The following is a 23,611-nucleotide window of genomic DNA, read 5'->3' as shown; positions in this document are numbered from 1 at the left end:
CCTCTACAAAGCTGCAGCTATCTCCCTGATCCCTCTTTTTTACTGCAGGCCACACTTTGAGGTACAGCAGTCTTGTTTGTAACAGTGCAAATATGCATATGGTTGCCCATAAGCACACTTGTTTTTGCTCAGACTTTCAACTGGATCACATTTTGTTAAGACCCAGCTAGTCTAAGAAAATGGTATAGTAATGATGTGCCTGATCTTTTTAAGTCAAGAACTACCCTGATACCCTATCTATCTCACAAAAATGGCTAAATTTGCTCAGCCAGTACTCAAACAATTTACAGTAACCCAATCCATGATCCAAATCTAAACCAAAGGGTCATCCAACTGTCACAAAGTCCAAGGAACCTGCTGCGACAAACTGATTAAAATGACATTGACTAGCATAGGCTAACAGCTAAAAAAGTATTGATTTCTGATTCTGCCAAAGGTTTGCTTTCATCAATAGTATTAAAAATCATTGAGTGAACCTTTGGAGGCAAAAAACCTGTAAAACCTGTAATTATTTTGATATTTGAAGATGCTCTCATAGTATTGAAACTCAGGGCTGAATACATTCTATTTCACAATGTTTATATCATCTAATATTTTATTAGAATGTGTTTCACTTCAGTTTGAAACACAAGGCCATACACAGTCTAGCATTCCTGCTCTCACCATTCCTTATCGACCCAGTTCTCTTGTCTGAACCACGACCAGCTTTTCATTGGCATGCTGGAGCAGAGTTAATCTGTAGCCGCTCGATGCTTTCACATTCTCTAAATATTACGTTCAAGCAGATTAAAGATACAGTACAATTAATTGGTTTCTCCATTCTCACGAGGCAGCTGAGGCAATAACGTAGGGCAGAGCTAGAGCTGTTTCCCTGGTGTTTGGTCTGGCAAAAGCTGTGTTTGTGTTCCATCCCCGCTGGTACACTGTCATTCACAGGAACCCTTTAAGGGATTTGGTCTGGATTAGGTGGTAGGATCGGGTTGCAGTATGACTGTCAACATGGGCCACTGTCATGTGGGGTTTCCAAACCACCTCACCATATGAACTGAATCAACATACCAACACTCGCATTGGTCTCTGAAGGTTTTGGGGTGGCATGTAAAAAAGAGTCAGTTTTACTATAGTTTTCTCTCATGCTTAGATGTATTTACTGGTCTAAACTTCAAATGTCAAAATTAACTTTTAAATCAGCGGTTTTCTTCACACAGTCACACAAATACTGGCACCTGAAAGTGTGATGCAAATTCAGCTCTAGTCTGATGGATTGGAAACTGAGTCGTTATATTTCTGTCTTTTTATAATCACTGAAAGCCTAAATATATGAAGTGCTAAAGAAGGGTTTTTTTGGGCTGTCTTTGGTATGCAGCTTCTTGATTGTGTCGTGTTGATTGCGTGAAGGGTTTTGGCAACACAACACAGTTTTGAGCATGCATTTGCAGCTGCTGTGAAAACGGAGCTCATATTTGTGGTTCATTACTATTCTCAAAATGTGCCCCTTTTTTCTGAACAATGGAAAAAAACTATATGCACATCATTGCTTAGTGTGCACTTGTAAATATCCCATTTTGGAGGATGTTGAATAAAAGCTGTGTAGTTGCCAAGAAGCATATTAACATCAAACAGTTACATTTAGTGTAAAATAATCTAAGATACTGTTTTTTTTAGGTTTTTATTGTAGTGCTTTTGCAAACAGAAACATGGTTAAAGTAAAAAAAAAGGCATAAAAAAAAGGCATACATGATATTAACTTGGTGACTTGGTCTGCACTGAAAAAGCAGAAAGTGTGTGATCACAGTGGGATGTAACAGCAGCAGAATCTGTTTCCTGTTGCAGGGAGATTATGCCAGACTCTCTGCTGATAAAGCTGTATGCCTGGAAGGCATCCATCAAGGCTGCTCCACCGAAAGCCGCCTCTGTCACAAAATCAATGGGTTTCCGTGAAGTCTGCTCACCGTCTCGTTGTTTTAAGCTAATCAAACTATAGCATGCTACAAATTGCATCTGTCCAAAGTATTTTTAATACTCATACATTGTCCATGATTACTTACATTTGCGTTGATATTGCAGGAGCTATCAAATTTTAAATCCATAGGTCATGCTGATTCAACAGAGACGTTTAAATCTTTCTTGCAGAAACAACATAATTCTGCACAGGTATGTCAGATACATGTTGGAGGTCATGTCTAAGTTAATGTATACTGCAGGTTTTACTAGTGCACAGAGCTGTGTGGTCTCCTGCACCAACCAACAAACACAGATTCAGAGGAAGATAAATGATTTGCAGAAAAATGAATCTAATTATGTGTGCATTATAGCTGATATTGTACGATATCCCGGCTGCAGATAGTTTGAGGCCGAGTCGTTGTGGCTTTTAGTGAGTATTAAAAAAAAAACCCTCATGAGAGATATTTCCAAGCAGCATGAAATGGAAGCTTCGCCACAGTATCTGGCCTTTCATTGGACGATGGTCATGGAGTCTTGTGTCATGATGGGCTTATTGATCCGGGGGCGTTTGAACTGTTACTTGGGGGTGTATCCCATATCACGCATAAAGCATTGGTATTGATTGCTGCACTTTCTGCTGGACTGAATGCCTCTCACTGGTGATGGATGGAGGAGGATTGCGAGGCGGGCGAAGGGTGAAGAGAGGGAGGTTTGTTAAAATAACAATAGCAAACTGCAAATCCGCTGCATCTCTGTTTATCTACAGTAAAAGTGGAGCTTTAAATCTAGGTTGGGAGGTTTTTAAAATTAAAATAATATCACTTGCAACTGGGTCATAATCATCAGATAAATGAAAAAAAAAGAAAGGCTTAATGATCCCAAACAAAATCCTCATCCACTGAGAAACTCCTGATTCACAGCAGGAGTAAATCTTCCATATTGATTCTGTGTTTACAAGGCCGTAAACAGTAACATGCCTCACTTAACAACGCTAAAAAGCACATTGTTCAGCCAAGCAGTGCAGGGTGGAAGTGCTGTGCTGAAATGCGGACGAGGAGTCTGGGTGGTTAGTCTGAGAGTGAGATCTGGGTCTGCCTGTAATTATTTTTAGATTCATTTGATGGAGGAGGTGTGGAAAGCACAGATGTGTCTGAAAGAACAATTAACGTGTGTCTGACTGTTTATTAGACAGAGAGGGAGGGAGGCAGGGAGGGAGGGGGAAGGTGGGGAGTAGATGTATATATATATTCTGGTCACGTTTGCTCTCAACAAATCAGACATCCTGGAGGAGAGTGTTTTATGATATTCCCTTTGTTTGATTTGCACAAGCCGCCATGTAGAAATGGATTTTAGTGTAATATCAATAACAGTTTAGAGAAAAAAGAGAATAGTGGGAAACTGGCAGATTTGTTTCAAATATCATGAAACTTAAAAGCATTTCTGATGCCCTCAGCTCTATAAGAGCATTTAGGCATCTTTCAGCTTGTTGTTTTGGTTATGTGCTCCCTGCCCATCACCAAGCTACAGGCACACAACGTTAGCAACAAGAATGAATGCAGTGGAACATTCAGCAGGGAGTGAATATTGGACTGTCATTTATCAGATGACCACTCCTAAATGACATTAGTTTGAAAATAAGCCAGTATTCGCCTTATCAACTTGATGAATATGCCAATATTTTGTTTGCAATATGCTAATCTGTCCTCAAGCAGTCGAGAATCGATTAATGTGAGTTTAACTGATTTTTACAGTGATTTTTTTTACTGCTATTTTGATAGTCAGTTAATTGTTTTAGCCATTTATCAAACAAAAATCACAAATATTTGATTGTTCCAGTTTCTTGAATTTGCTGCTCTTCATGTTTTATCTTTGGATTGTGAACTGTTAGTTGGGCAGAAAAAGACATTTGGAGATGTTATTAATCGATACTGAACATAATCTGTACTTTCAGGCTGAACTGCAACCGCTGCTTGTTTGTATACTACTGATATCAGTACATCATGTTGTTAACCAGTCGGGGCAAATGTGTTTGTTCAAATAGCCCTCGGCGGCTTGAGACTATGGCAACCTTGACCCCATCACTGGTTAAAGCTAACGGACATGGAATATGGATAAATAATTGATGGCCTGTGGGTTTAGCTTAGGGCTGCTACCACCTAAATCGAGGACAACAAAGAAAAAGAGAGTAGACTGAAAGGCAGAGGGAGCATTTGGTGGAGGTTGCACATATTCATATTTCTACAAGAATAGAGCCATATTTCATTCACCCTTCCCCCTCTTTTATGTCTACCCATTTCATCCCTTACTGTATCATCTACGCCTCTTCCTCTAGCTTTCTTTTCCTCCCTTGCTTTGGATCCTCCCTCATCAATCATTCCCCGTCACCCTTGTCTCTCGGTCTTTCCTCCACTCTCTGTTTCTCGTCTTTGTCTATTTCCCTCTTTCTTGCTTTCTGTCGCTCTCATCTTTCACTCCTGCTGTTCTTGGGAGAAAAAAAAAGTCAACATGCTCTGCTGAAGCCAGTTGTTTTCTTCCTCATTCCCCCTCCCCCCCCTCCTCTCCTCCTCCTCCTTTTATTCTCCACTCTCATCACTGCAATCAAGACCAACACAGCCCTTATGCTCACACTTGCAACCCCCACCTCCTCTTGTTCTGAGTGCGCTCTCGACTGAGGCAGAACGGGCAGAGGTAGGGGGGGGGGGGGGGGGGGGGCGGTGGGCTTGTGGTGGATCTGACAAACCAGCTGAGAATTGCCCCTCTAACGGCAGCCTCTACGTCAGAGAAGGACGCGGTTCACATCAGCGGATACACACTCAGACACAAAGACACCTGGCTCCGGCTTATTTGCATCCTCTTTCTTTCTCTCTTTCTCCCCGTCTTGCTGCCAGACTGGAGAGTAAACACACCCACGCACACAAGGCAGCTGAATCCCATTTCGAATCTGATTTCTTTTGTTGATGCCACACCCTGGGCTTTTTTTCTTCTTTTTTTTTGGGTTGTAGGGATGTTTTTGTGAGCTCATGCCACAGGTAATCTCGCTCGCTTGACAGGAAACTTGAAGATGAAGAAAATCTGGTCCAAGAAGAGATTTCAGGTGAGCTTGCGCTTTTCTGGGGAGGAAAATCCATATAATGATGGTCTTGTTAAGCTGTATCGATGCTGTTTTTAATAGAGGTTGGTAGGTCTTTTAAATTTTTGCATGTCATGCCACGCCCTTTACCTGATAATTAAACGCTGATGTGTTGATTTGTAGCTGAAAACAGTGGTAAAAGAAACATTTAAGGCTTATTTTGAAGAGCCTAGCACTACTATTTTTCTGCATTCGTTTCTGCTGGGAAAATGCCAAAAGAACAAAAGTATTGATGGGAGAAGTGATGCTCGCTGTTGTCTAATATCCTTTGGCAAATTGAGGACAGATCAGGACAACGCAACAAAAGAAAGTCAACCCAGGAAAAGTCTAGTTGCTGAAGAGAAAGATATTTGTTTTAGCACACAAAAAGCATGGAAAATCATCTCTCATGGTGCTCATATTGAAACACTAAATAGGCACACATTGCAGTAGGTAAGACAAATACTCCATGAGCACTTTAACATCATCAAACAGCGCAAATTTCTGCTTTACTCCCTCAGTACCAGAGCACATTCTATGTCGTGAAATATGTATCTTGCCTTGGCAGTCGTGACAGATTTGTTATATAATAAGTAATTCATATAACAGGTTTCACAGATTCGGAGCAGATGAAAAGTGTGTCAGTAGGCTACACTCCATGGAGACATGAGAATCAGGGCAGCCAGTCACAGGGGCTACGAAGTGAGCAAAGCGCAGGATAAAGCTGCTTTCTGATGGTTGCTTTGCCTTCTCTGAAATTCAGCATCAATATCAAACCCATGACATTTGTTCTTTTGCTTCCAGTAGAAGCTTTGTGAGAATAATACTTGTAGGATTTGGATTATACCAATAGAATATTTTTTGAAGGATTTGCCAAATCCAAGCCTTTTGTGGAAAGGATGCTCTGTTTGTGGCTGTTTTTCGCTGATATGATTGCCTTGAAGCCATAACAATGGAGATCACGACAACGATGGAAGCTTCTAGCAGAGTCTGTGAAACAGCAGTTACCACCAGGCAACAGTTAGTCAAATTGCCTGACACAAAAACGCCAACCAATGGGGAGAGTGCAGAAAAACGTGGGGGCAAATGAGTGTGAAATGAGTCATTTCAGTTTGCACTTTAGTACTTTTGCTTTCTATCCACTGCAAAGCTGTGAGTCACTCTTAGGAGCTCTCCTTGGTGCTGATTGACAGAGTGTCTAAGAAGCATTTTTACCAACTGCTTCATCAGCAGGGACACTTATCAAACATGGCCTGAAGTGTTTGTCATATATTTTTCATTTTTGGAAACTCATCTTTAGTTTTAATGTGGCTGAGTGATCCAGTATTCTCATTTTTAGAGTCTCGGTGGAATTGAATCATGATGATACCGTGATAATGGTAAACAAAACTGACAACTTGAGTTATTAAAGTTTCTGTTTGACACATTTGGAGTCTTCACAAAGTTCATTGCATTAAAAATAAATTGGATTACTTCAGATCAACCATTAACAATCACTTAACTTTTAAAGTGATGTCTCCAGCTTCTTTCCTTTGCCTTATGTGACAGTAAAGTGAATATCTTTGGTTTTTGGACTGTTGGACTGGGCAAAACAAGACATCAACTTATACTGTACCTTTGGAAATTTTGGCCATTTTCAGCATTTTGTGACATCTCAAAGACCAAACAATAATAATGATGATGACAAAAGAAGAGGAAAGCTTAAGGAAGTTGGGATAATGATCCTGGATGGAATTTTGCAGCAAAAGTTATGGGGGGGCATTTTTGCCTTTTAATTTGATTATTAAAAGTGAATGGGCAGAAAACACTGCAGGTATTATAGTACACTAAACACTAATCTGTGACAATATTATCTCAACTTAAAGATCCAATTATCAGCTTCTTTAGAGCCTCCAGCCCCATCTCGCCATCTTTACCACAGACGATGACAGCTCATAGCGGTGTCTGTCCAAATTGCCTGACACAAAAACGTTAGCCAACGGGGAGTGTGCAGAAAAGCGTGAAATGACTGACTTCACTTTGCACTTTTGGTACTTTGCTTGCGCTTTTCATCTGAGGCTACCTCCATTTACAGATGTAGACCGTGAGATGCTGTTAAAAGCTCCAAAAAAATTCACACGTAACAGTTTCAAGGTCAAGAATACACATCAAGACATTACCCTGCATTATAATTCATTATGTCAGCTGTGGTTCTTGCCATGCAGTTGACCCCTATTATACCTTTTCGGACAACATTTTTTCTCACAACTAAAATAATGTGTAAATAATGTCAGAACAAAGACAATTTATTACAAACTGGTCATTTTCAAAGTGAAATATTGTGCTACTATTCACAACCTCTGCCGCTTAGAGAGAAGGATGGTGATGACAGGCATGGCAGTGCTTTTGGGTAAAAGGACATGAGTGGTGGCTCATTTAGTGTTTTGTATAAGACAGAATATGTTGAATAACACATTGTGCTCTGTATCTTGTTTCAGAGAACTGGGCATTCGACACGGACATTTGGCAGATTTACCCATGGTGTGTTGTCAGTATGAGCTTTACACCGTTTCTACTCTATTGTACTGTATCTTTTGTTCTCCTCCTTTTTATTCATTTAGATAAAAAAACTGTCTAAACTAGAGTATGATTTTCTCAGGCCTTTTTTTTCCTTTGTTTGTGTTTAAGCTTTCGCCAGCATGTGCTTTACTTTGATTTATTCCTGTAATAACTCTTGTATATATGAAAGTTGCTGTTGTAGAACATCTATATTATTGCTTCAGTGTATTTATGTTTTTACTGCTTGACTGCTTACGAGACTTGGTTTTATTGTTGTACATCCACCCCCACAAAACAATATTTTTGTAATCATGCCGTTGCCTCTCTCTCTCTCTATAAAATCCTTGAGTGAATAATGTCTGGCATTGATAGTTTATGGTATACTATCTGGCAATATTTGCACAATCTGTGATCTTTGCCAAACTGGAGTCTTGCTGTACTCAACTCCCAAATCATATTTACATTAAAGCTCAAGCTGTGAAATATATTCTCTCATAATTACATTGACGAGCCGACCCACCCCCCCCCCCCCCCTCCACCCACCCACCCCCCTGCGCCTGGTGTGCATTTGATACAGATGGGTGGATCTACATACCCACGCCCAGGAAAACGCATACAGCGAGCAATGTAATCAGTTAATGGTGATTGTTCATGTTACATTGGCTTTCTTATCATTAGGCAGACCTTCTGGAAATATCTAATCAGGATGTGACTTGATGTGAGGCGCAATGAGGTGCAACCTATTTTGTGGTTGTCGTCCTCCTCCTTCACGGTCTCTCTAACCAGTAAACATATCTGTCAGCCACCCAGCAGTTTGGATGGTGATTTTAGACTCTAATGGGTACGAAGAGGATTGGTCGTGTGGGTGAGAGAGATGCTGGTTTCCATAGTAACGGTGCTCTCCCGTCTGCCCTCTCTTGCTGCCACTACGGAAGCGAAGTTTTCCGCTCCTGCCGAAAGCAAAGCTATGGTAAAACCTGCCTGTCTTGATTCATCTACTTGCCTGTTTTTTTCTTTTCTTTTTCTTTTTTCCTTCCGCCCCATCCATCCGTCCCTGACTTCATCTGTTCGCCATGGTGATGTGATGTGATCTCTGTGGTTACAGGCAGTTCATTGCCTGTTGAGCTTGTATGTTTCTGTTTCCCCTTTTATTGTTTCTTTCTTCATAATATTTAAGTTTCCTCTAAAAATCAGCAATCAATATTTGTGTTTATAAATATTACTACTACATCATGTCATTTTTCTCTGTTTTTTTTAATGTACCTTATCAATTCAAGGCTATAATCAAATGAATGCTGCCCCAGCTTTGCTTTTTGTTGACATAGTTTACATTTCTGTGGTTTGAGCGTCCGTTTCTGTGTCTCATATTTATCACCTTCTTCACTGCTACATGTTGTTTGACCTCAGTCTGGTTTGGGGTCAGAAAATGGGAAACTAAATTGTGCTTAATTCTTGCAAATCTGGCATCATTTGAATTTCTAAATATTTTTAGAAGAGGTGATATGTTTCAGATAGCTGTAAGTAATGATTTTAGCTGATGGAATTGGTCTTATTTATAGATTTTTGAAACTACAAAGAAACAAAGCGGACAATCTAAAAAAAGAAACGACTCAGCTGTTTTGTTATCAAAGTCAAACAGATATAGACCTGAGGGAAGAGCATCTATACATAACCCTCCTCTCCATGTATCAGTCATGTATTTTTATAAGTCACGGCAGGCTTCATGTCACGCTCCAGCTTCAACTCATTTATTTCACTCTGGGGGCTCTCCGCGGCTCTTTTCAGGGACCCATCAAGCTCTGCGCTGCTAAGCAAATGTGAAATGTCATTTTCACGGGGACTGTTGCTGTTCTCAGCCACCTCATCTGCTCCTCCGCCTCAATTTCTCTGTGCTCAATTTCCACCAAGGGAAAGGCCTGTGGCATAGGCGACATTGGCGGTTGCCTAAGGCACAAAATGTCATGGGGGCGCCGCAAGATAGAGAGTAGGGGGCAAATCTAAAACCAAAACTGGCAGGGCCGGCGCTATTTCCACCATCTATCTTAAACCATTCTTAAACCATTTCCTGTGCTCTACTTATTTTTATTTCAGACTCTGAGACCACAGAGGATGAGACCACAGAACCCCAGATGGAAACCAAAGAGGGGCCCGGGAGGCACCAAGATAAGGCTGGCCGGAGAGGACCTTCAGGTATTTCATTTAGAGTCTATCCTCAGTTTATGTATTGTTTCAACACTTCCTAGATTAGCTTTTTTTTGCACCTAATATTTCAGCTTTTGTTCCTTTTTGTGTGCCGTATGCAAGCAGGCAATAATTACAAAAGATGATATAGTTAAAAGACAGAATCTGAACTGCAGGATGCACATATTCAGTAGCTCTATAAACTGTTTTTATGAGGTGATAGTCAATATGATTTACTGCAGCACCAACAGCACTGCCAGAAACACACTTCTACAAAAATAATGATTCAATGCAGATTGATAGATTTAATGGTCGGTTGTTATCAGTTTGGCCCAAGACGTGTGCTGGATGAAATCCGATATGGCAGAATGCATTAATCCCTCACGGTGTGATGCAACAGTGATGACACACTGCCCTAGTTTCCTGCAGGAAACCTGTCTCAGGTCTGGATCTGACTGTGTGGCTCTGCACATGCAGTCTGTAAAACCAAAGCTGTTACTGCCAAATAAATAAGGTTGAAGCTAATGACACCAATTATTTTACTATATTCTTTACTTGTTCTTTGCCATTGGAAACTCAATTAGGATATGAATGTAGAGCTTTAAGTTTGAATTGAGCTGCTTTGATGAGCAGAGGCAGAGCTTTATTCACTAGATGAATGTTAAGGCACACTCAGTTATTGTGCATGACTTCATAAAACCTCTTAACATAATTTGCATTTCTTAGTTCTGAGGTTTTTTTATTGTACTGTGGATTTAATTTCTAAGACTACAGCCTGAAGGCTCAGTCACACTTGCACCGGTCTTGGTGAATATTCATTTCACCTCCCAGTCATGTCCGTTGAAGCCTGTGTGACTGATAAATTCAAAACATGACTGCTGACCCCAGCAGATCCATAGGTCAGAGTTCTCCACTGTTAAACTCTGACCTGCAGATTTGCATTTTCAGCCAACAGAAACACTGTTGTCATGATGCCACTTGGGAAACCACGAGAATCAAATCAATGACTGCTCCACTTTGAAGCCCATTAATATGGCATAATATGACACTATCAAGATACAGATTAGATTAGATTAGTTTCAGTTTTAGTTTTAGTAGCATCACCCTGCTCAGTATATCCACTCAGGCTGCAACTAATAAACTCTTATTTCTTATTCAATTAATCAATAATTTAGTCCATAAAAACATAGTAAGTTAGGGATTGAAGACCTTAATGTTTCCCCAGTTTGAGTCCACCAAGTGACCTTTTCTTACATGTTAACCCCTTCATCTCTCCCTCCTCCCAATCTTGTCAGACAAAAATGATGTAGAAAAGTATTTACAAAATAAATATGACTGAATTCCAAGAAGAAACATGATCATCATAATTTCACAGAGCAACAGTTCAAACCCAATGGTATTCAATTCAAAGCAAAAAACCTCATATTTTAAACACGTTTGCTTCACAGATACAACAAATAATTGTCAATACATTCGATTCATTCTCTGTTGCTTAATTAATGATTTCAAAGATCATTTGACTAAAGACTAAGTAAAGTCTGATGATATTTTTGACAAGAACGGAGGCGAGGAATGTTGATTCACTTGCCCTTGATCTCTTATTGCAGGAGTCAAAAATGGAAATGTACAAACAATTTCTTTGAGTGGCAGGCATGAACTATAGCCTAATGAGCACCTTCCTGAGAGTTTAGCATGGATAAAACACATTTCCAACAGAGTCCTTACTAATTTTCTTAAGTGCTGTTGGTACGTTGGCGTAATGGAACCTGCATGCCCTCACCACCCAGTCTTAACCAGGCAACAGGATGTCTGAATATAGATCAGAGATATTGACACCCTTCTCCTCTACCACAAAGAAATGTTATATTCTTCCCTCGCTCGTACACAGTGTTCGCACTTTCTAAGCTTTCGTGTTGGAGGGCTGACTACGCCCTCATCACATCCCTCTAGAGACAAGGATCGAAAAAAAATATATAGAAAGAGAATATCAAATGAGGGAGGGAAGAGGTGATACATCATTTGTTCTCTTCAAGGAACACTCTGGTTGCCTTGGCTGCATACAAAAACTAAAATGCCGTGTTTGATGAAGGGGAAAAAAAGCATCTTTTTTTTTCATCTCAGATGATGCATTTGTGCTGGAGCTCATGTCACTCTGGCAGACATAGATGAAATGAGATGGTTTGTGAAAATTATACACATTAGATTCAAAGAACAGCACCTAAAGCTTGATCTTGACGTTTAGCTTCAAAATTTGAAGTTTAACACGCCAAGGTCTTGAAGTGTTTAGGATTTTCTGTCATGACCCCTCTGAAAAGATTTCTCTGCTTTTATTTTCTTTATGAGAAACTGATATGGTTTCATATCATGGGTCAGTATCACGTGTGACTGCAGTGGGGGGGTGTCGTTTTATACCCCAGACTCCATCACTGTTTTAAGGTTTCTGTCGTTAACCGAAGATGCTGACTGCTCTTTCTCTCTTTTCGCTGCCAAAGCATTCCTGTCTCCGTTGCTCATCACTAAAATGTCAATCATGTCCTGATTTGCGACAGGGGAGGATCTCTTTAAGTGGTGCACGCTCCACACCGTAGCCCTCACGCTTTCTGCTTCATTTCCTGTTTTCAGGCAATCAATAGACTCTTTATCCACCTTGCCATTTTTTATGCTGAATGATGCTCCTTCATTGCTTTTTACTCTATCACTATCACTCTACCAGCTCAGGAGTGCTGCTCTTTATCTTACTGCATCTTCCTGTGAAACAGTTGATTTCCATTTGTTGAATATAAAAAATATATTATAAATACAGTCATCAAAAATCAAGCCTTGACTATTTGTATGAGTTACATTTCCACAAATGGATTAAAGGGGACATAATACACATTTCTGGCTCTGGTTAGCTCCCATAAGATGACCCTTGACAGATATCTGCTGACTTTGTAGGCTGTCAAAAAAACATGAAACACACTTTTTCTTGCTTTTTACTCAAAACCTTAACTTCTCAAATACATTTGTACATGTTGGAGCCTGAATCAGATTCAAAATATGAGCGTGGACAACACAAACAACACATCAAAAACCAGAGCGAACAAAGACTGCAGAATGGACTGCCATTTATCAGCATTTATCTGTTGGTTTATTTTGGCCTCTAACTGCAATTTAAAGAACATTTCTTGACAATTTAAAACAAATTGTGTTTTTTTGTTGAGCATAACCAAACTTTAATCAAGCATCTTTCTCTGTCTCTGTCCAGGTGAGGGAGGCAGGATGATGGACTATAACCCAGATGCTTCAGATCGCAGGGCCACCCTCCCAGGCGCCTATGATCCTGTCGTGGAGCGAGAGCTCCGGGCTTTGGGCTCACGCCCTCCAGGGCCTCATTTGGACCCAACAAATCCAGCCAGGCAAGCCCTCGGTGGGGGTCCCGCAGAGGGCCCCCCCCCTGTCCGTCACCTGGGTGTGGAACCACTGATCCGGGCATCTCACGCTAACCTGGCCCGACCCGTTCAGGGGTCAGAGGAAAGTGTTTCTGTAGGCAGCGACTACTATGGGAGCATGTTCAGCCTCTACAGAGGGAGAACATTTTCTATGCCGTTATAGCACATGACTTTTTATTTCAAGGATTCCACTGAAAAACAAAAAGACTGGCCACAAACCCCAATTCATAAAGAAAACTGACACACAAGACAAGAAATAATATCCTCCATAGACCCAACTTGCAAAAATTGTATTCTATACAGTATGTCATCAGTTATTAAGGTTACACATTTTTTTTACTCTTGTTTTGTAAATTCAAGGGTTTTCATATAGTGTTGTTACTTCCCATTTTCATTTTGATATCACACTTTCCTTTGACTCAGTGTTTCTGTTGCTGTGAGTGTGGTTTGATTTCAATCTAACAATGATTACAAGTCTTACAAATATCATTGTTAATGTTTCTTATAGCCATTAGAGACAATACAACTCTACTAATATGTATTATTTAGCACTTCTGAAAACTGTGATTACACTTTTTACCCACTGCATGTTTTTACAGAGCAGCCCCCACAACTTTTGGATTAACATCATATCTTTATAGGTTTGCCGTGGCATGCATGGGTTGCTGGCTTTGATCCAAGCTAATAATAGCATGAATGTTCTCATAAATTAATGATCATGTGATTTACAGGTTTGTTTGTTTTTAGGCATGAAGGTTTTTGTATTTGAAGTTAAAGCAGGGGTACTTTTTCTGGCATTTTGTAAGAGCTCATGTTGTAAATCCTGATTTGTTTTGTTGCTGCAACAAGCCAACAATTTCAAGTTATTATTGTCTTAGTTCGTGGTTTTTCCACTTCACCACAGATAGATTAAATTCTTGAGAAGTTCTTACATGTGGGTAACATCATTTTATTTCTACTTATGTCCTCTGCCATTTCATTTTACATTGTCTAATGTGTCTAAAATTGAAACCCAAATAGCACAGACAAAACACAAGGAACTCACTGTTGAATATGAAAACATAATAAGACAAAATGACACAAATGGACATTCATCTGCTTCTTTATTACTCCTCCAAAGCCTCCAGCAGCTTTAATTTCACACCTCCATTTCCCCTCAATTTTCACCCCTCTAGGACTCAAACTGCTGACGAATCAAAGGGGCTCTCCTCCCGCGTCCCTTTGCAACTTTCCAGTACACACAAAACCACCATAAGTACCCTAAACCAAGACCTTGATAAAAAACCTTCAGATGCCCATATCCAGTCCTCTACGACAGAGCAGGCATCTAGTGTTAACAATGTTGTCATGACACCCAAAATGGCTCGTGCAGGGCCCAAGATCTCTGACAAGGTCCGGGCTTTTGAGGAGCGAAGATCGAGCGTGGACCTGCCTGGAGCATCTGTTTCAGGATTGGGACGGGCAGCTTCCTGCGAATCCGATGACAGTGGGAAGAAGGCAGTCGGCCCAGGCAAAGAGGAGGGTCGCGTCCAACATGACGCTGCCCAGAAGCGATCAGCGTTCAAGCAACGGGCCTCCTCATGGGAGGACAAAACAAGCTACTCCCAGAGGGTCCAGAGCTACCAGAGCAAGTTCACAGAAGAGCTCCAGAGGATCAAGAAGCTCGTTGGGAAACCGACCTTGAAGAAGGCATATTCCACTGAGCAGCTGCCACAGAAAGACAGGCTGACCACAAGGAAGCTAGAACCCATCCCTCCCCAAGTGGTTAAAAAGTTGGAGGCAAGGGAGCAGGCTCTGGAGGGAATGAAAGTTGGAGAGAGGGAAGGGGAGAGCAGATTGCAGGTTTTTCAGCAGGCCAGAGGCAATGATCTGGGGAATCAAAGCAACAACCTTGAAAGGGATAAGATGACACAGCCAGATTCACAGGGGAAACCAGTGGATAGCTCATCACAAGGAAGCACAGGGAAAATCTCTGTTACCATGGAGACGGCACCAGTTCAACAGTTACCAGGGCAACCATTGCCAACAGCCACAAGGACAAGACTCACCAGGTTTGGAGGAAATTATCTTGGTGATTATAAATGTGTGTTTTTAAATAATGACGTAACATGTCTTTGTTTGTGTGTATTTTCTGTGAAGATTGGTAATTGGAAACAAAATGAAGATTTATTTAAGAGTAGTTAAAATCTAATATTTATTCTATACTTGTCAGAATTACATAACAGTTTTCTTGTCTTTGCACGCAGGGAAACCCCACAAAGCTCTCGGACAGCTGACAAAGACGTTCTTGTTGCCACGTCACAACAACCCTCATCCTCTCCCAGAGACCAGGGAACAGATGCAAAGAGGGACACCAAAATGGAAAACAAAGCCGACCACAGATCACCCAGCCCGACAGTGATGAGAGTGTTCCCAGTAACAGCAAGGGAACCAGGCCTCCAGTGTCCACCCAAACCACCTCGGCTCGCGCCATCACCCACCCCTTCCATCAGCCCTCTCCTGAAAAGGAGGAAGGCGGAGGTGGGGCGAACGTCTCCTGCCTTGAAAATGACCATTCCCACTGTCCTGGTGGAGGATGAACCCATGGAGACAGAATGTGCTGCAGACAGGAGCAATGAGAGAAACAAGAGCAAGAGGAAGGAGGGGAGAGGTCGCAAGAGCAAGAAAGGCCGGTCTGCTCAACCCAGGTCACCAGATGAAGGTAGGAGATATTTTATGGTCAATATTGATGCATAAGTGCGTTAGGAAGCAGCTCCTCTCATGGCTCTTACCCAACCAGTCAAGGCAGATGGCCGCCCACCTAGAGCCCAGTTCTGCTAAAGGTTTTTTCCCATTAAAGGGGAGGTATTCCTTGCAGCTGTTGCCAAGTGCTTGCTCATGGAGGGAATGTTGGGTCACTGTAAAATAAAAAGTACGGTCTAGACCTACTTTATTTGAAAAGTGCCCTGAGATAAGTTCTCTTTGTGATTCGACGCTATATACATAGATTGATTTGACTTGACTCGTGGCCACAAGGCATTAGGATCACACACTCAATCATTTGTCTGCACGGAAATTGGTGGAATAAATCTGTGTGATTATAATGTGATTCTGTGTGAAGGGTCTGTGCAGCTAATATCCTTTTTTCTATTCTCTTTCTGGGAGGTATTTCCATTTTATAAAGGATGACAGAGGAAGTATATTGTGGAGCATTTTTGTTTTGACTGACAGGTCACAACCTGGTGGCTGTTGTTTGTATGGCCAGTTTTACTTCAATAAGATTTGACTTTGCCCAAATTGGTGTTTTCACATCTCAGCAGCTGAAACCAAACACTGACTTCCCCACAGAAAAGTATGTTCACATGTTTCCTGCAGTCTATGGACTAAGCAGTTTTCTTTAAGAATGCAACTTAGAAATGTGTCTTTATTATTATGAAAACTAATAATTCCCAACTGGGTGCTCACCAGCTCTCAATGATTGCAAGGTAAATGTAAGCACCACTGGTTGTTTTTTTTGGCTTGTGGACTCCCATTTTGAAGCTTTGATTTTGTCATTTTGACCTTTGCCATTTTGGATTTTTGGAGCCAGAAGTCACCATAATTGGAGAAACAGGTGGCCCTAATGACCCTAATGGCGCTAATTGACCCTATTGCGAGCTGTTAGCTTGGTTAGCACTGTGCATTTACAGTCTGTGGTTAACTGTGCAAATTTTCAGATAGAATATGTAACTTTTGTTGTTAAGGTTGCAAGTAGAGGGCCACAAGCCAAAAAGGTTGGAAAACCATAAGACAAAGCGTGGCTAAATCAATACACATAAAAAGATCATTTCAAATACAAAACAATGCAGATGTGGGTCTAAAACTGAACAAAAAGATAGAATATACATCCATCATGTTAAATTAATCCTTGCCGCAGGGCCCAGACTTATTGCTAGAACTCAGAAGAACAACTTCAAAAGAACCAACTTGTGACTAATTTTGGGGCCTGACCCATTTCCGAATCCAGGTAACATAATACACAGCTATTCCACACACCAACCTGACTGTTGTTTCCAGGCGGCTCATCTGATGACTCCTACATGTCTGCTGATGAGGAGGCAGCTGAGAGCCTGAGGTTCGAGAGGCCTCTTGAGGATACTGTGACAACCAGTGGCTCCGAGGTCACGCTGAGATGCATCATCACTGGCAGCCCTCCACCCACAGGTACAGTTTAGAGTATCAGCTGCACAAGAAAAAGTAATTTGTGAAGGATGTGGCAACTAATTTCTGAATTGTGATATCAAAATGAATGAAAATTGGCTCATTAAGGGAATTGTTTAGTGTAAAATGTTAGGTGAAAAGGGATTTTATGCAGCAGAAAACACATTTTTATGTGAGGACATAAAAAAATAGCATTAAAATATTTTTCAGGGGGAATAAAAGCTTTAAAACCGTAAACAATGAGCTGTATTCATTGTACATCTTTGTAAGTTAGATTGTGCTATATTTGCTTTTTTTCTGTGGGAGGTTCAGTTGAGTGTGAATGTTTTTTGTCCTCTGCCTTTCTCTCTCAGTAACATGGAAGAAGAATAATGTAGAGATACGGAACGATGCCTTCCATGTGGTTAAAGCTGAGGGTGAGAGGCACAGTCTGGTGATAAAGCAGATGAGGCCGAACAACGCGGGGTCATACTGTGTCACAGCTGTCAACACCGTGGGCAGAGCATCCTGCAGCGCGGTGCTCTCCATCCAATCAGGTGAGAGGAGGCCAGAGATGGAAAGATATCCCAACACCAGAAAGGGATTTGGCTTTTAGAACCAGAATTCCAGTGCCACATTTACTAACCATGTAACACACATTTAAATACGCACACAGGGACGTCGTCACATCACATGAAAATTATGCTCTTCTCGAAATACATGAACATGTTGACTCACACACAAACTCACTTTAATCCACCGCCAGCCCTCCTCCGCCTGACATTCTGTCTTAATGACTACAAAGGCCTGCTGGAGCTCAGCATCCCGACCGGGGCTCCTCGCAGCGATAGTTACCATGGCAACCCATTAAATCTTAAAGGCACTGAGCTCCCCTTCAGTGCAGATTCAAAAAGCGCAGACCTGCCCCATCACACAAAGGTCTCCTGAGTCTCAAAGACAGGCATGGCATTCAGAATCAGGAGTAAACAATATGAATATTCCTTGGACAAGGTTTCTGTTTTAAATGTGCCTGCTGTGCCGAGTGTCGGTGGAAAGCTTGCAGGCCAACCGCCGCACTGTGTTGATTCAGCTCATGTAAATGCAACCTGCACTTCCACCACTTTTGTCAACAAATGTGAGTGTACACTCTGGTACTGTCTCCCCAGCAGCACGAGGCCTGCGTTGCCATATTAGGCCAGCGGAGTCTAACTTGCAGGAGTATTTTTAGCCACCCTCCCTCTTGTTCTCTCGGGTAATTGCAGTCTGCTTTATGTCCCTGTGTGAGATTAATGCTGCAATCATGGAGTTTTGTCATCTCTCTAGATTTCACGCTGTGGGCCTTTAGAGTCAGAAGTTGTCAGAATGTGGTGGGAGATTACTATGAGTCATTTTAGCTGGTTTGACTGGAAGCAGAGTAGAATAGTGGGAAAGGATGATTTACAGGCTATAAAGAATGTCAAACCTCAACATGGTGAGGTAGATTGACTTTCTGCATAAAACTATAAAGTTCCCTGCTGTTCTTTTTTTATTTCTCAATATCATCACTCTTTATATGAGTCTATTAAAATAGAAAAGTTTTAAAAAAATCAAATATTCAACTATTCAGTGGCTATCGTATTGAGCTTCAGGACTTTTAGATGTAACAGTGAGGGAAAATATGAGAGGACAGAGGGAGGATGAGACTGAAAGGGAAGGTTAGCTGGCTCTGGCTGTGCAGCAGTTGTGTAAGAGTTGGCAGGTTTACGTAAATACTCTCGGGAGTTATCCCCCCTGGTGCACAGACGCCGCTCAGAGATGTGACTCTAGGTAGGTTATTTTGTTGTATTTTTCTTCTTTATTGCCACTGTAATGACAACTCAGCAGATACCTACCTACTTAAACTGAATAATTTAGTGCTTTTTTCCTGAGGAGAGGTGTTTTTTATTGCTTGAGCTCAGTTCTTGCTTACATACTTGTGTTTATATGTATTTTTTAGCATTCATGCACATGGCCAAGCCTGTGTTTGACTGTTTCACCAGCAGCTCCCAGCACATGAGCTTATTTCCTTTCTTATTGTTCTAGAGAGTTAATTTCCCAACAGTATTTTTTACACTTTTATTTGTCCGCTCTGCTGTTGTTTTCTCATCAAAGAAGGACACGTCTCAGTTCTGTTCAGCCAATGGATATTATTAATTTCCAGCCCGATGTCACAGCGTTATCTGCTTTTGCCAGATGTCTGAGTTTAAGTTTTTACAGAGAATGTGAGCAGTGGAGACAAAAAGGAAGGGACAGAAGCAGAAAGAGAAAATAGTCTGAAATAGCGGCAGGGTGTTTTATATTTCTCTATCCAGCTGTGAATTAATTCTGACTTAAGTAGAAGCTGCCAGGAGTCCAGACACAGTGTCTGCTCTGGAGCTCCATGGGAATAAGCGAATGATTGGGTCAGGGATTATGGGATTAATTCATTATCTGTTCAGTTACGGTCACTTCAGAGAGGTCCTTACTCTCGGTGCATGTATGTGTGTGAGTATATGTGGCTGCACATGGCCTACACATCTCTACAGTAACTCACCGCTCCATGGTGCCAACTGCTCATCTTGGCAGAGATAGTAATCTACAGAGAAGCAAGCAAAGACTGTAAACATCAGAGCTCTGACAGATTTTTCCCACCCAACAGTTTAACAAGCCACCCTGGTGCCAGGTTAACCATATTTCAGAGACATTTGAACTTAATTACTGGAATTAAGAAGTGTGCAAATCAGAGTTGACTTTTCCATGAACCCAAGTAAAAGTGAATTAGATGGAGAGCAGCCTGCGTGAAGTTCTGTTGTACATATGTTCAGTGCCACTCTTGTGTTCTCTCAGAGATGACCCACATTCAATGTGGGAAACCAGCCGGGTCGTTGGAAGTCAGTGGTCCCATCCAGTCCGATGAGGAGTACCTGAGTCCTCAGGAGGAGGCGATGGAGGTCGGGGAATTGCCTGTTCTGACTAAAAGTGTCCGCTTTAAAGAGCCTCCCTTTTTTCAGGTAGGAGAGTCTCAGAATAACTCCAGAAATATAAAATCTAATCTGATCTGAACTGACTAACCAACAACAACGTAGATGCGTGGATGCTTCACCAAATGTTGCTCTGACCTAAAGCACTAAGCTGCAGGCTACAAGAACAATGTTGATGCATCTTTTCACTCGTCATGCCACAAAAATATCCACTGACAATTTATCACTCCATCACCAAAATAAGTGAAAGAACCTGATATAGCTAACATGCTGATGTTGGGTACAATGTTCATCATGTGAACTACTGTATCTTAGCTTAGCATTAAAACATAACATACCTCAGTGATGGAAAAACTAATTCAAATGTGAATGTTCAGTTAAATTCAGGTTGTGTGTTTGAGAGAAAAAAACCCTTGAACTATAAAAGCATTTACATTTGACTATGCTGTAATTCCTTAAAAGGTGGCACCATGTGACCAGGGGGTAACTGAGGGTCAAGATGTTGTCATCTCGGTGAAAGTCAGAGGGCAGCCCAAACCTATGGTTTACTGGTAAGATTCTTCTCCTGAAAGCTTTATTGCACACAAACCTCATAGCAGACACTTTAAGCGATTACCTCAGCTACTCAAGGTCACGGACTGTTATGCTGTCACACACACACCACCCTCTATTAAACACCTGAGCATAAATGACTGTGACAGCCACTTTTTATTGACCCAGGTTGAAGGACAGAGTCACAGTAAAGACGGCGGGGCGCTTTGCTTTGCGAGGGACAGACGATGGCACCAGTGAAATGAGAATCAGCTCAGCTCAGAGGTCGGATGCCGGGCTGTACGTCTGCAAGATCATCAACGAGTATGGAACAAAGCAGGCGGAGTGCAGAGTGGAGGTCAGAGGTAAGTAATGAGAAATAGAATGTGTCTAGTTTAATCGTGTTGTAGCAAATATCTTGTAATATTTATAATTTTTTTCTTTTATCAACAGCTGCAGGACGAACAGCACTGAAAATCACCATCGAGGTGACAGATGTGGTGGTGAGGGCCGGAGAGTCAGCCATGTTCGAGTGTCACATTACAGGACCCCCAGATGTCGATGTGGACTGGTTGTCCAATGGGAAGCTGATCCAGCCGGCGCTGCTCAACTGCAAAATGCACTTTGATGGCAAGAGGTTGGTTCATGTGGCTGAATAACCTTTTTGTACTGTATGTAAACCTGGATTGAGGGAAGATTTTAAATCCTAAATGATGCATACAAAGTGAGAAAATACATCAAATCCTGTTTAAAATTGTTCGATTTTGCTTTATTTTACTTCTAGGTGCCGTCTCCTGCTGAATTCAGTACACGAGGATGATAGTGGGACATACACTTGCAAGCTGAGCACTGCCAAAGGTGAATTATAGACAGTGTTTTCCCAGTTGTTTAATATAAGGGTAAAATAAGTCTGTTTTTAATACCCTTGCCCTGGACATTATGGTTGAGGTCTTGTGTTTTTATTGGTTTGTCAAAAATATGTTGCTGCTCCAAGAATCTAATATAGGCCATATTCTGTTCTGCCTTTTTCAACTCAGTTACTTCACTCAAATCTGGTACATAATGTATTTGCATAATTTATCAAGGTTAACTTATACTGATGCCCATAAAGGTTCCAAAAATCTCTCTGCTAAAGCCTGTGTTGTTTCATTTGCAGAGGAGTTGACCTCAAGTGCGAACCTTCAGGTCACTCCATCCAGAGAGCCTCTGTTCACCCGCAAACTAGACATCCTGGAGGTCATCGAAGGCCGCACCGCCCGTTTTGACTGCAAAGTGAGCGGAACACCTCCTCTTCGAGTCACCTGGATGCATTTTGGTAAGAATCCAGTCCAGTCTTATATCTGATATTCAGTAAATGTGGTAATATGCTTTGTATAACTGTTTTTATGCCATGCACTTTCAGAGACACGAGTGGAGGAAAGCGATAATGTTCACATCCTCAAAGAAGGGGGTCGTCACTCACTTGTCATCAGCCACGTTAGCAGCGACACCGAGGGCTTCTACACCGCCGTCGCTCAAAACGTTCACGGGAAGTCTGAATGCACCGCTGAGCTCTACATGCAAGAACCCCGAGCTGCCATCTCCTCGCCCATGTAAGAAAAGTCATTCATATGGAAAACATCTCTGTGAGCCATTGTGTCATAGAAAAGGGTTGATAGGCTTTCAGTATTAAAGTCAAAGGAGAGATTTTTGTTTTCAAGGGCAAAGAGAGGAAGGAAATCCTTAAAAATGACTGACGGGGAATTAAATATAAAACCATAATAAAGAAGTCAGTCTTGCAGTTTGGTTTTCAAAAGAGCAGGTGTTCACAGATAATATCCGACAGTTTTTTAGATACTCAATGTCGTATGTCATAGACAAAGTAATGTTAACAATGAAAATAATTAATACAGTGCCTATCAAAACTATAATGAATATGTTTCTTTGTAAAACCAACATAACAAAATACAACAGAATACTGGTTAAATTCATCATGAAGACTATAAACCAAAAAGAGAGATTGGGCATAAAATGTTAAATTATTAGGCAATGGTAGTGTAGGAGACAGTAACGCCTCCATTCATCAAGAGTACCAGCATCTTTGTGCCATAAATCAAACCATGCTCAAATGTCTATATCTATAATAATTCTGATAAAGTCTCAAAACAATGTGGTATTGATTGGAATTGATGTTAGAAAGATACATGTAGCACCTTTTAAATGTATTTAATCTCCTCTGTTATCATAATGCTCAGGTCTTTAACACCAATCTCTTTCCTCCAGGGCCAAGTTGGAGAAGATGCCCTCCATCCCGGAGGAGCCTGAAGAGAGTGAAGTGGAGAGGAGGACCATGCCAGATTTTGTCAAACCTCTGGCTGATGTGGAAGTGAATGAAGGCAAAGAAGTGGTGTTGAAATGCAAGGTGGCGGGCCTGCCTTACCCAACCATCGCCTGGTACCACAAAGGCAAGCCTATTGAGAGCAGCGAAGAACGCAAAATGACCCAGCGTAAGCAAAGAAGCCAATCAAAAAATGAAGCGGAGGCATTTTTAGAGGAGGGGGAGATGGTAAATAAGAATGTTGTGTGTCTGTTCTCCAGACAGGGATGTCCACAATCTGGTCATTCGGAGTGCTTGTCACGCTCACGGGGGCGTCTACAAGGCCGTGATCGCCAACAAAGTGGGCAAAGCTGCCTGCTATGCACACCTATATGTCACAGGTAGGGATGGAGGATTATGTTTAATGTGATAATTATCAGAATAC

The 23,611-nt window shown here is 41.5% G+C and overlaps 1 protein-coding gene across 1 annotated transcript in view; it reads left to right on the top strand.

Moving 5' to 3' along the window:
* The window catches only part of LOC128354019 (striated muscle preferentially expressed protein kinase-like), a 45,198-nt gene that overhangs the window by 5,828 nt on the left and 15,759 nt on the right, over window positions 1-23,611 (top strand). Inside the window, exons 2-14 of the mRNA XM_053314266.1 lie at window positions 9,683-9,781; window positions 13,020-13,170; window positions 14,379-15,254; window positions 15,450-15,904; window positions 20,206-20,369; window positions 20,802-20,890; window positions 21,060-21,235; window positions 21,324-21,507; window positions 21,655-21,728; window positions 22,027-22,185; window positions 22,273-22,462; window positions 23,133-23,356; window positions 23,448-23,567. Of these exons, the coding sequence (XP_053170241.1) occupies window positions 9,683-9,781; window positions 13,020-13,170; window positions 14,379-15,254; window positions 15,450-15,904; window positions 20,206-20,369; window positions 20,802-20,890; window positions 21,060-21,235; window positions 21,324-21,507; window positions 21,655-21,728; window positions 22,027-22,185; window positions 22,273-22,462; window positions 23,133-23,356; window positions 23,448-23,567 (2,961 nt within the window). The remainder of the gene's footprint in view (window positions 1-9,682; window positions 9,782-13,019; window positions 13,171-14,378; window positions 15,255-15,449; window positions 15,905-20,205; window positions 20,370-20,801; window positions 20,891-21,059; window positions 21,236-21,323; window positions 21,508-21,654; window positions 21,729-22,026; window positions 22,186-22,272; window positions 22,463-23,132; window positions 23,357-23,447; window positions 23,568-23,611) is intronic.

The sequence above is a fragment of the Scomber japonicus genome, chromosome 24, assembly GCF_027409825.1.
Source record: "Scomber japonicus isolate fScoJap1 chromosome 24, fScoJap1.pri, whole genome shotgun sequence".
Classification (NCBI taxonomy): domain Eukaryota; kingdom Metazoa; phylum Chordata; class Actinopteri; order Scombriformes; family Scombridae; genus Scomber; species Scomber japonicus.
Note: the sequence above shows the minus strand (reverse complement) of the source record. Positions and strands in the feature narration are given on the sequence as shown.